The 11900-nt window shown below is 52.3% G+C and overlaps 1 protein-coding gene across 1 annotated transcript in view; it reads left to right on the plus strand.

Moving 5' to 3' along the window:
* RAB6B (RAB6B, member RAS oncogene family) overlaps positions 1-11900 on the plus strand; it is a 61881-nt gene that overhangs the window by 44008 nt on the left and 5973 nt on the right. The window contains exons 3-7 of the mRNA XM_060638710.3: positions 5792-5845; positions 6015-6120; positions 7717-7828; positions 8898-8991; positions 11791-11857. Of these exons, the coding sequence (XP_060494693.1) occupies positions 5792-5845; positions 6015-6120; positions 7717-7828; positions 8898-8991; positions 11791-11857 (433 nt within the window). The remainder of the gene's footprint in view (positions 1-5791; positions 5846-6014; positions 6121-7716; positions 7829-8897; positions 8992-11790; positions 11858-11900) is intronic.

Genomic DNA, 11900 nt, shown 5'->3' on the forward strand with positions numbered 1-11900 from the left:
CCACTTCCAGTTCTCTCGCTGTTTGCACCACATCAGCAGTTCCCTCCTCCACTGAAGTCTTGAACCCCTCAACGTCATCCATGAGTGCTGGAACCAACCTCCAAACTCCTCGTTAATATTTACATTTTGACCTCTTCTGAATGACAAGTGTCATTAATTGCATCTAGAATAGTGAATACTTTCCAGAAGGTTTCGATTTACTTTGCCCAGATCCATCAGAAGAATCACTGTGTATGGTGGCTATACCCTTACAAAATGTATTTCTTAAATAAGATAATAAGACTTTACAAGTCAGAATTACAACTTGATCCTTGGGCTGCAGGGTGGATGTTGTGTTAGCAGGCACAAAAACGGCATTAATTTCCTTGTACATCTCTATGAGAACTCTTGGATAACCAGATGCATTGTCAATGAGTAGTGGTAATATTTTGACAGGATCCTTTTTTCTGAGCAGTAGGTGTCAACAGTGGACTTAAAATATTCAGTAAACCGTGTTGTGAACAGATGTGCTGTCATCCAGGCTTTGTTGTTCCATTTACAGAGCACAGGCAGAGTAGATTTAGCAAAATTCTTCAGGATCCTAGGATTTTTGGAATGGTAAATGAGCGCTGGCTTCAACTTAAAGTCACTAGTTGCACTGGTCCCTAACCGAGTCAGCATGTCTTTTGGAGCTTTGAAGCCGGGCATTGACTTCTCCTCCCTAGCTATGGAAGTCCTAGATGCCATCTTCTTCCAACATACAGCTGTTTTGTCTACATTGAAAATGTGTTGTTTATTGCATCCACCTTCATTAATGATCTCAGATCTCCTGGGTCACTTGCTGCAGCTTCTCTTTCAGCACCTGCTGCTTCACCTTGCACTTTTAGGTTGTGGAGACAGCTTCTTTCCCTAGACCTCATGAACCAACCTCTGCTGGCTTCCAGCTTTTCCTCTGCAGCTTCCTCCCTCTCTTAGCCCTCGTAGAATTGAAGAGAGTCTGGGCCTTGCTCTGGACTAGGCTTTGGCTTAAGAGAACGTTGTGGTTGGTTTGATCTTCTATTCAGACCACTCAGACTTCCTCCATATTGGCAGTAAGGCTGTTTCATTTTCTTATTGTCCATATGTTCACTGGAGCAGCACTTCTAATTTCCTTCAAGAACTTCTTTGCATTCACAACTTGGCTAACTGTTTGGTGCCGGAGGCCTAGCTTTTGGCCTGTGTCAACTTTTGACATACCTTCCTCCCTAAGCTTAATCACTTCCAGGTTTTGATTTGAAGTAAGAGATATGTGGGGTGCCTGGGTGGCTCAGTCAGTTGAGCGTTCGACTTCGGCTCAGGTCATGATCTCACGGTTTGTGGGTTCGAGCCCCCCGTCGGTCTCTGTGCTGATAGCTTGGAGCCTGCTTCAGATTCTGTGTCTCCCTCTCTGCCCCTCCCCCTGCTTGTGCTTTGTCTCTCTCTGTCTCTCAAAAATGAATAAATGTAAAAACAAAAATTTTTTAAGTGAGAGATATGTGACTCTTACTTTCACATAAACACTTACAGGGCACTTTAGGGCTATTAATTGGCCTGATTTCAATATCATTGTGTCAGGGAGGACTGAGGAGAGGGAGAGAGATGGAAGAGTGGCCAGTCTGTGGAATAGCCAGAGAATACACACAACATTTATTAAGTTCACTGTCTTATATGCATGCAGTTCATGGCACTCCAAAACAATTACAATAGTAACACCAAAGATCACTGATCATAGATCACCATAAAAATATAATAATGAAAATTTTGCAATATGAGAATTATTAAAGTATGACACAGAGATACAAAGTGAGCAAATGTTGGAAAATTGGCTCCAATATCCTTGGTCTACATAGAATTGCCATGGACCTTCAATTTGTAAAAATCAGTTATCTGCAAAGTATAATAAGGTGAAGCATGGTAAAATGAAGTATACCTGTAATAAGTTGTAGGAGATTCTTGGATTGTATTACCTTCCTCTGAAGAGTGTTGAGTTTTAGTTTAATAATAATCAAATTATGGAGAGCTCATCTTTTGGGGGGAATGGGAGTAGGGGTTACTTACCATGTTTAAATTTTGTTAAGACCGATCTCTTTGGGTTTTTCCCTTAGTCCTCTGGCGTGACCCTTAGTCCTGAGATGATACCCTTTCTTCCAAAGCCAGCCTTTCTGGGTTTCCCATGGAAAGCCTGAAATGTTTCCCAAGTCCTTATAACTTATATAACTAGGCAGTTACCTCAGGGGAAAAATTGATGAAATGTAGGATCTCACTTTGTTCTCTCTCCTTCCTTCAAAGATTGTAACCGCTCCCATTTTCTGCCTACTTTTGATCGCTCTTCAGTGCTTAAAAATTACTTGTATTTTTCCACAGTTTATAATAGTTATCTGTGGGATGGTTCATTTGATAAAAACTACTCAGCCATTATTGGAAATAAAACATAGGAATATATTTTTGGGCAGAGCTGATAGTTCAGTCATTCCCAGGGACAGTGTTTGTGCTTTGGCAAGAATCTGTACAGCTGTTGGAGGATCTGCTGTGGCTCAGTAGCCTGGCTTGGTGGGGACAGAGTGGTCACTTAAGGAACCAGATATTTCTCTGATGTGGAAGAACCATGAGAGTGGGACTAAAGGTGGGAGACAGCTGAAGAGGTAGGAAGTTGGCTTCTTCCAGCCTTCATTTCCTCAGTACCACTGATGTGGTCAGGCTTTTGTGAGGGGTGATTGGAGATAAAGTATGTGGCTGTCCAATAGTGGGTGTTTATGATTGTGGAGGCCACTGAGTTGAGCTTTGCCAAGGCTTGATCCAAATGGCACAATTCTTGTCATGTCATCTGGTGACTTTTCAGTCCTTCATGGAAGCAGAAGTGCCTTGTTCCCACATGAGGTAAATTGGAGTTGTCATTGTTACACCATAATCAAGAATATCACCATCACATCCATGCTGCCTACCTTTGAGGGATATGTTTCCCCATGGTTCTTTGCTCTATTGGTTAGGCTATTGTTAGTGTTAAAAGAAACCCAAGATAACAGTACCTTAGGCAAAGGAGAAGTTCTTTTCTCTCTCACACAGTAGTCTGGGTGTAAGCAGTCTAGGGCTATTGAGGTGGCTACTCTGGGTCAGGGACTCAGGCTTCCTCCATCTTGTTGGTCTGTCATCACTACTCTGTCACCTTCATCTGGATGGGCCAATATGACTCAACACCACCCACCTTCGTTCCAAGCCACCAGAAGAGGAAGGAGGGCAGCTGTGGGCATGTCAACCTACCCCCCCCCCCCCCCCGCCCCCAGGAAGGACCCATCCCGGAAGATGCATCCATCACCTTCATATCCCGTTGACCAGAATTTAGCTCCCCACCTGCAAAGGAAGCTGGGAAATACCATCTTTATTTGGGGGTAGCCATGAATCCGTGTACACATCTAGAGTTCTACTACTAGAAAGGGAGACTGTAGGAGAGCCTGGGTGGCTCAGTCGGTTAAGCATCTGACTTTGGCTCAGGTCATGAGCTCACAGTTCATGAGTTTGAGCCCTGCATTGGGCTCTGTGCTGATAGCTCAGGGCCTGGAGCCTGCTTTGGATTCTCTCTCTCTCTCTCTCTCTCTCTCTCTGTTCCTCCCCCTCTCGCTCTCTCTCAAAAATAAAACATTAAAAAGAAAAAAATAAGGGAGACTGCATATGGGAGGATAGCCACCAATCCAAGGTCATGCACCTGGGTTTTAGCTCAAGAGTTACTTTACAGAAGGAACCTGGCACTCCCTGGAGAGCCAATGGAGCACTGATGAAGTGAGAGATTTCCATGTCGTCAGCACATTTCTCCTTAAGGGTATCGGAAGACAAGGACTGTCACTCTAATGTAGATCATTTAGTGGATGTTGTGTGACTCAAGGAACATGGCTGGGTCCATAAGCCACTTGTCAATTCCAGACTTGTTCCCCAGTGACTACACCATGTAGGAAAGGTGTGCCAAGCTGCGGTAGAAAGAACCCAAGTGATACCAGTGTTTTAGTGCTGACCCTTCCAGCTTCACCCATGACTAGTAAAGTCACACCAGGCGTGCCCTGGTCTTTCATCTTCAAATTAAATTTGGGTTTGGATTGAATTGGGGTATGTCTAAGGTGTGTGGCTAGCACCCATGTTCTAGAATTGTAAGATTCCTCAACACTCCACAGCTTTGCATTAAAGCAGCCTTCCATGGGGATGCAGCCACTTTAACTCCTCTGTAGAATTGAGTCGGAGGTCTGAATGTACGGGTACCTGGCATGCTTGCAGACCACCTGGGACCTGCAGACATGGGTTCTATTTCTTTGGGCTTCCCTGGGTTGTGGTCTTTGTAATCAGAAGTCACTGCACAGCTTCCCATACAAATAGGGGCGCCTGGGTGGCTCAGTTGGTTAAGTGTCCGACTTCGGCTCAGGTCACGATCTCGCGGTCCGTGGGTTCGAGCCCCGCGTCGGGCTCTGGGCTGATGGCTCAGAGCCTGGAGCCTGCTACCGATTCTGTGTCTCCCTCTCTCTCTGCCCCTCCCCCATTCATGCTCTGTCTCTCTCTGTCTCAAAAATAAATAAACGTTAAAAAAAAATGTTTTTAAAAAAGAAAATGTAGAAAATAAAGGAAAGTATAACAAAAGAAGCAAAAAAAAAATTACCCGCAATGTTGTTACTCATACTGGAATTATTAAGGCTTTACTGTAGTCCCTTAATTTTAGTATCTAAGAAAATATGAAAAATACTTATGTCTCTACTTCAGTTCATCAAATTGGGATCATACTATCTATATACATGATGTTTACAACCTGCTTTTTTTCACTTGACCATTTCCTCAAATCCTTAAATATTTTTCAAGAATCTGATTTTAAATGACTGCCAAGGATTCTAATCACATGGATGTACCACACTGTACTTAATCAGTGCCCTGGACATTCAGGCTGTGTCTGAGTCTTCATTATTGTTAACTACATAGCAGTGACATCTCCATTTCACACGGACAACTTATTAGCTCCTTTCATAGATGCTATCATAGCTCCTATCGTAGATGCAGGTGAGCTCAGAGAGGTTGAATGGCCTGCCCAAGGCCACACAGCAACTGAGTGATGGGTCCCGGCCATCTGGCCACAAGGCTGACTGCACCCTGCCCAACCGCCTCTCCCCAGTGCCAGGAAAGAGAGGGCATAGGTGTGGCATAGGTGTACTGGCGACGGTTGGCTCCTAATGTGTTGGTTTAGGTAGAAAAGAGTCAGCATGGTTTCCCCGGGACATGCTGTTCGGGGTGGTTTGTGATGCCCCTGAGGAAAGCCAGCTGACCACACAGCAGCAAGCCGCCCTGCGCCCACTCCACTCCTGCCTGCTGGGGGCAGTGATGAACCCAAGCCTGGGTGCCTGAGTTCCAGGAGCCTCGAGGGGAGGCTGTGAGAGTGGGAGGCAGGTGAGGCCAAGTGGGCTTTGGCAGGGAGACCACTCAGCTCTTGCTCCTCGAGGCCCCCACCCAAGGAGGGCAGGAGATATGCCTGCCAGTGGCCTTGATCCTGGGGAAGCCTCCTCACCTGGCTCTGTCCCCTGCGCAAACACTTTTGTCACTTCCTGAAGACCCGTCCTCATTCTTACTTGGCACCAACCCACTTCCTCTGAGAGGGACCACTGGGCTCACTGTCGAGTGCGGGGGTGGGGGCAGAGACAGCAGAGCAGGACCCGCCTTAGGCTTGGCATGGGTATCCCCTCTTTTGCTGGCTGTCACCGCCTGGATCACTGGGCTTTTGCCCTTACCTGACACCTTTGAATTTTAACCTTTCTTCGCTTTTCTCTAACAGGCAACCATTGGGATTGACTTCTTGTCAAAAACTATGTACTTGGAGGATCGTACGGTGAGTGCCAGACTTTAGAACCAGAAGGCTAGGGAGGGCCTGCCTCGGAGCCCACGCCTACCCCAGAGTTGGCAGTGCCGGTGTGACAGAACCAGGGCCTCCCCCAGCCCCCACCCCACCGTGAAGACGGCACTGACCCCCTTGTCCACGGTCCCACCCCTTGTGACAGGTGCGGCTGCAGCTCTGGGACACGGCCGGCCAGGAGAGGTTCCGCAGCCTGATCCCCAGCTACATCCGAGACTCCACGGTGGCCGTGGTGGTGTATGACATCACAAGTGAGTGTGGGTCCTGGGGGCAGAGGGAGGGTGGCTCACAGGGGCTCCAGGGCCTGTGTGTGTGTGTGTGTGTGTGTGTGTGTGTGTGTGTGTGTGTGTGTGTGCGCGCGCGCGTGCGTGCATGAGCACACATGCATGTGTATGCCCACGTGTGTGCTTGTCTACTGACTGCAAGAAGACAGGTCCTTAGTGGTGGGGTGAGTTGCCTTCCAACACCAGCATGTGTCCGCCTCCCCCGACTCTCTTGTGTACTGGACTGAGCTGGCCCTGCTCAGAGCAGGGGCCTCTATGTAGAACTGAGCAGAGATGCTCAGGAGGCTGGCCCTACTCCCACCTGCCCTCCTTGGCCCTGACGGCCAGAAAGACCCTTGTGGAGCAACTTCTGTGTGTGTGTGTGTGTGTGTGTGTGTGTGTGTGTGTGACAGGATGGGAGCAGACACTGGTCTTTGGGCCAGTCTGACCCGGCAGCCATGGTTTTGTCAGCTGGCATCCCAGCTCCTGACTGGGTCTGCTGGAAGGAGAGGCCAAGCGGGTCTGGGAGAGCACTTCTCACACAGCGCAGCTCTCGTAGCCAGAACAGCTGTTCTTGAGAGCAACTGCACAGCCCCAGGGAGGTCCGTCCCAGGGGCCCAGGGCAGGTGCAGAGCTGCAGCTGCCCGGGCGGGTGCAGCAGAACACACCCGGTGAGCCCTTGTGCTGTGGTCGTGCCAGTGGTGGGAGGGCACCCTGGGCGCCGGCCACAGCACTGAGATCACGTGGGGAAACGTGTGCGTCCCACTGCTTTGAGTCGAGTCCGCGGTCCCTGGCTCCGCCCAGCCCCTCTTTCCACCCCTCCCTGACTTCAGGCTCCCCACCTACCCTGAATACGGGTGAGAGATGGCGCCTTCAGCCTGGGTTTGTGCAGCCTGACGGGAGCAGGGGAGAGAGCAGGCTGGGGGAAACCGAGTCTTCCCGAGATAGGCTGCCTCCCCTCAGCCCCTCAGATGTGTGCGCCGCTGAGGGGTGGACATCACCCTGCAACTACTCCCCACGTCTTCTGACTGAGGAAAGGGCTGCCCTGAAGCGGACTTATCTCTCATTGCCCTTGTCTTTCCTGGGGCCACCTTCCCCCTCCTGCTCACAGATCCTGAGGGTTCTCTTTGGAAATCTGGCCTTTCCCAAGCCAACCTGAGCTCCCCTCAGTGGGAGGCCACTCGGTAGGGCCTTCCTCCCCAGGGGCTCCTATGGTCCCCCTGCCAACACACACGTTTCCAAACTCAGCCAAATCCAGTGTACCCATTTCTCATGCTCTGAGCCCCCAACGTCAGGTCTGATTGTCAGGTGGGCCCCTAAAACCATTAGTCCGTGTAGCACATTATGACAGTGACCTTCCAACAGGGTGTCTTCCAGGGAGTGGGTCAGCCACATGAGGGTCTCTGCAGGGCCCAGAGGCAGCAACTCCACAGATGCATGCGTCCCCAGCCTGGAAGGCCCAGACCCAGTGGTCTGGGTATGAGGATGCACAGTCCCCCTCCTTCCTGCTGCCCCTTCCCACCTTCCCCCTCGCCCCGCTAGGGCTGGCTCTCATTCTGTTGTGTCCCCACTCTCCGCCTCCAGATCTCAACTCCTTCCAGCAGACCTCAAAGTGGATTGACGATGTCAGGACAGAGAGGGGCAGCGATGTCATCATCATGCTGGTGGGCAACAAGACAGACCTGGCAGACAAGAGGTAGGTGTGAGGGTGCAAGGTGCAGGGTGCTGGTGGGCCCGGCCCACCCTCCACTGCTCCGCAGCTCCTCCTGGACAAGGAGTTCCGGGATCGCGTGAGTGGCGAGTCTGTGCTGCTGACCTGTCCCCATGCACCTGGGGCGCTGGAGGCTCCAAGAGCACCTGGTAGACCCTTGCCCCACAGTGTCTCAGCTCTGAAGCCCCACCTTCCACTGCCAGTAGAGACACTGCTCTGAGTGACGTCTGCACGGAGTGGTCTGGGGCCTGGCCGTGGCCACAACACAGCTGCAGACAGCAGTCCCTCAGGCCTCCGTGGGCTTCTGCTTGTGCTTTGTCTCTGCCCATGAGATGCCTGTGCTGGTGTGAGGGTTCTGGTCCCCAGGTGTGAACATGCAGAATTTCCTGTCTGTTGCTATGTCTGGTTGGGTGGGACACTTCCTCCAAAGAGGCTGCTCCATGGCCGCCTCCAGTGCACAGACAGGGCTGACTTAGGTGCCACCTATGTGCATTCATCTACTTATCTCATGGGACCTGACTCAGTCAGATAAAGCCACGGGTCCTGGACTATGAGCTTCGTGAAGTGTGCTCTGACCATCTACAGAATTATCTGACTCAGAGCCTGCGTTATTGGGGTCTTGTCCTTGACGTAAGGGGAATGAGGTTCAAAGCACAGGTCTGTTGTTAAGTAAGCCCTAAGTATGAGGTTGAGGCAGTCACTTCTAACCTCACTTTCCTCCTGTGGAACGGGGACTGATGACACCACCCCAGAGGCGATATGTGGCTCAAAGTGCTTTCTAGATGTGGCTGCACGGGATGGTGGACCCTTGGGGGGCAGGCAGGTATGGGAAGGCCCGCTGCCCGCTGCAGGGCCTGCTGCTGAGAGGGAAGGCACTGTGGAAGGAGAAGGGGAGAGCTGGTGTCCGGCCGTGCCCTGTGCCCTTCATGCTGGACGGGGGCCCTGGATCGGAGCCCTGTCCCCAGGGCTGACTAGTGGGCCAGGCCCTCCTCATCTCAGGCTGCTCCCTCTGTCTCTACCGGGGGCTCATTTTCCCCCCTCCCCTCACTCGCAGGCAGATAACCATCGAGGAGGGGGAGCAGCGCGCCAAAGAACTGAGCGTCATGTTCATCGAGACCAGCGCCAAGACTGGCTATAATGTGAAGCAGGTAGGATGCGCTTGGTGCTGAGTCCAGCCAGCCGGCCCACAGGGTCACATCACTCGTGGGCCTGAGGGGCTGGTGACCAGGCTGGGGCAGGCAGCCTGGGCACTATAAACCCCACCTAATGGGAAACAAGCTGACAACCTTCAGATCTGGGAAGGCACACGAGAGGGAGAGTACTCCCTCTCGGGGAGTGTCTGCAAGTACATCATCATTAGCCACTATTCAGGCAGCCAGTTGCGTGGCCCCTGTAACATGCTGTGTGTCCAGCCACCAACTTCCAGGTGAGAGGAGCAGCATTTCCCTGGCATCTTACCTCATTTGGGAAGGGGGTACAGGAAATTCAGTTCAACCAGTATTTTGGGGTTCATGGCCTTGTGCTTGACAAGTGCTCAGGGCTGTGCAGGGCCGGGTGGGCTTGGAAACAGGAGCCCGCCCATGGTGCGGTTGGAGCTTGCAGGGGGCGAGGCCTGGGAAATTGAGCCCATCAGAGAAGCCATAGTGGGGGTTACTTGCCTCGCAGCAGGGGGCTCCCTAGGTCCCCAGACCCCCAAGGAGTCCACCGGTGGGAATCAGCAGGTCAGCGGACTTGGGTGGGAAAAAGCTACCCCCCCGTCTTCACTGACCTCTGACTGCTCTTCAGCTCTTCCTTCAGCAATGAATGCAGGCAACAGGACTCCGTGATGGGGGCAGTGCCTGTGACGACTTCATCACAGTAGACATCCCAGCCCTCTTCTTGTCACCTTGCGGTGTGACGGGTCCCTCGGCCTTTCCCCACATTGCCACTGCAGTTCAAAGGGTTACTACAGGACCTGCTGCCAGCTCTTGTTGTTTAACATGCTCGTGGGGAAGCATATTCGCTGCTATGTAACAAAGTTGTCTTTAGAGATTTTATAAGTGTATTTCAGTTCATTTTTAAACTCCTGTAGAAGTGATGTCACACACTTACAAGGAGCCCATAGGCTTCAGCAGACTGCCAGAGGGGTCTTTGGTTCAAGAAAGGTTAGTAGCCCCTGCCTTCAAGGAAGAGAGGGCTTGAAGAGGTGAGGAAGGAGAGTGTTGCAGACAAGGGTAACCCGTGAGCGCGGGTGCAACAGGAGGGGTGCTGCGGCATAGGGAGTGGGCTCAGTGAAGAGCATGGCTCCGCAAGGGTGTCACTTCCACCCTGCCCCCCCCACCCCCACCCCAGCAGTGCCTGGGAGCGCTACATCAGGCTGTCCATGCAGCAGCTGGTCTGGATGCAGTGACGGTTCACCCGACACGGATGGTGCCTGTAGTGCCCTTGTCATGGCTCTGTTCACGACCACGCCCTTCCCAGCACTGCTGTGGCGTCTCCTGGAGCAGGGCTGCCTGTCCCTGGAGCATGTAGGAGGCACTGAGCTGCTGCTGTGTGTGGCCCTGATGGGAAGTCATGGGCGGCGGGGAAACCACAGGCAGCAGTCCATAAGGCGGGTAGCTTCTGCCCCAGGGGTCAGGTGCAGGGAGATGCTGATGCCTTTGTTATCTTACCATGCTCTGGAACCCAGATGATGGTCTAAGCAGGAGTTAAATGTGGTCTGTCCAAACCCCATGTGGTTCAGGAGTCTTCATGCAGCGCAGACTCCTGGACTCTAAGCCTGATTATTTCTGCTCTCAGAGACCCCACACGGCACCCCAGAAGGTTCCTTCTAGCTGCCAGTTTGGCTGGTGGCAGAGGCTGTGACCATTTTGACAGGCAGAGCAGGGCTGCCTGGGGAAGGCCATGAAGGAAAGCTCCAGAGGAGCGACCGGGCCCTTAGCACCCTCGCTCACTTCTTCCTGCCCGACTTGGGGCCTCCTCTGCAGCCTGCCCAGAGGGTCCCATACGCCGCCAGGCCCACGGGTGACTTCCCCACTCGGGTCCTCACCACTGTTGGCCCTGCCACCAACCTGGGTGCTCTCATAGAGCTGGGCTCTAGGGTGAGACCATGAACAAGACCTACCTTATCTCACTTGAGTCTCCGGAGTCGGTGTATGTGGTGGAGGAGAGGGGGTGTTCAGAATCTTCCGGTGCCTTAAACTTCCGCTTTGCTTGTCACCTCCTAGGTTCCATGCCTGCCGCACCTGACATCCCCATGTGCACGCATGCATGCACACGGGTGCACACACCACACACACACAATTCTCCCTGTGCACTTACGCAGACTTACACAGAAGCCCCACATGTGCACACGCCCTACAGACATTCCCTCACACACTTACACAAATTCACAGATACCGCACATCCACATACTCCACACATATGCCTGTACATACAGCATACACATCACACTAACACCCACACCCAAACCCACAATGTCACGGTCTCACTCCTGTGTGCTCTTCTCTCAGAATTCTCTTTCTGATGTGACTGTGCGGCCCTGGCTCCCAGTACCCTTCTGCCTCGATGCCTGTGGACTCCTAGAACCCCCTGAGGAGAGGGTCATTTGTCTTGAGGGCAGGTTAAAAGTTGGTGCCCCACATGGCCAGTGGGACAGGAGCCCACCTAAGGGCCTAGATTATTTTCTGCACTGGGGTAGATCCCTCACAGTCACCATGACTGATACACAGCTCCTGGTGACCCATGGCCAGCCTGCCTGGGTGACAGGCCTGCCAGGGCCCAGACCTGTGACAGGTGCTATGGGCAAGGGAGAGAGGTTAGGTGCAGCCCCTGCCCTCCAGGGCACAGTTAGCAGGACAGACAGGAAAGCAAGGCCCGGGGACAAGAAGAGGCAAGAGGGTAGAGACGTAGCTGTGGGGACAGGAGGGATGGGGCCAGGGTTTCATGCTGCATCTCCCCCTCTCCAGCTCTTCCGACGTGTGGCGTCAGCGCTGCCTGGAATGGAGAATGTCCAGGAGAAAAGCAAAGAAGGGAGTATCCTTTTCCTTTGATAAGTGGTAAGTGAGTGAAAGATGCC

Source organism: Panthera onca, chromosome C2, assembly GCF_046562875.1.
Source record: "Panthera onca isolate mPanOnc1 chromosome C2, mPanOnc1 haplotype 2, whole genome shotgun sequence".
Lineage (NCBI taxonomy): Eukaryota > Metazoa > Chordata > Mammalia > Carnivora > Felidae > Panthera > Panthera onca.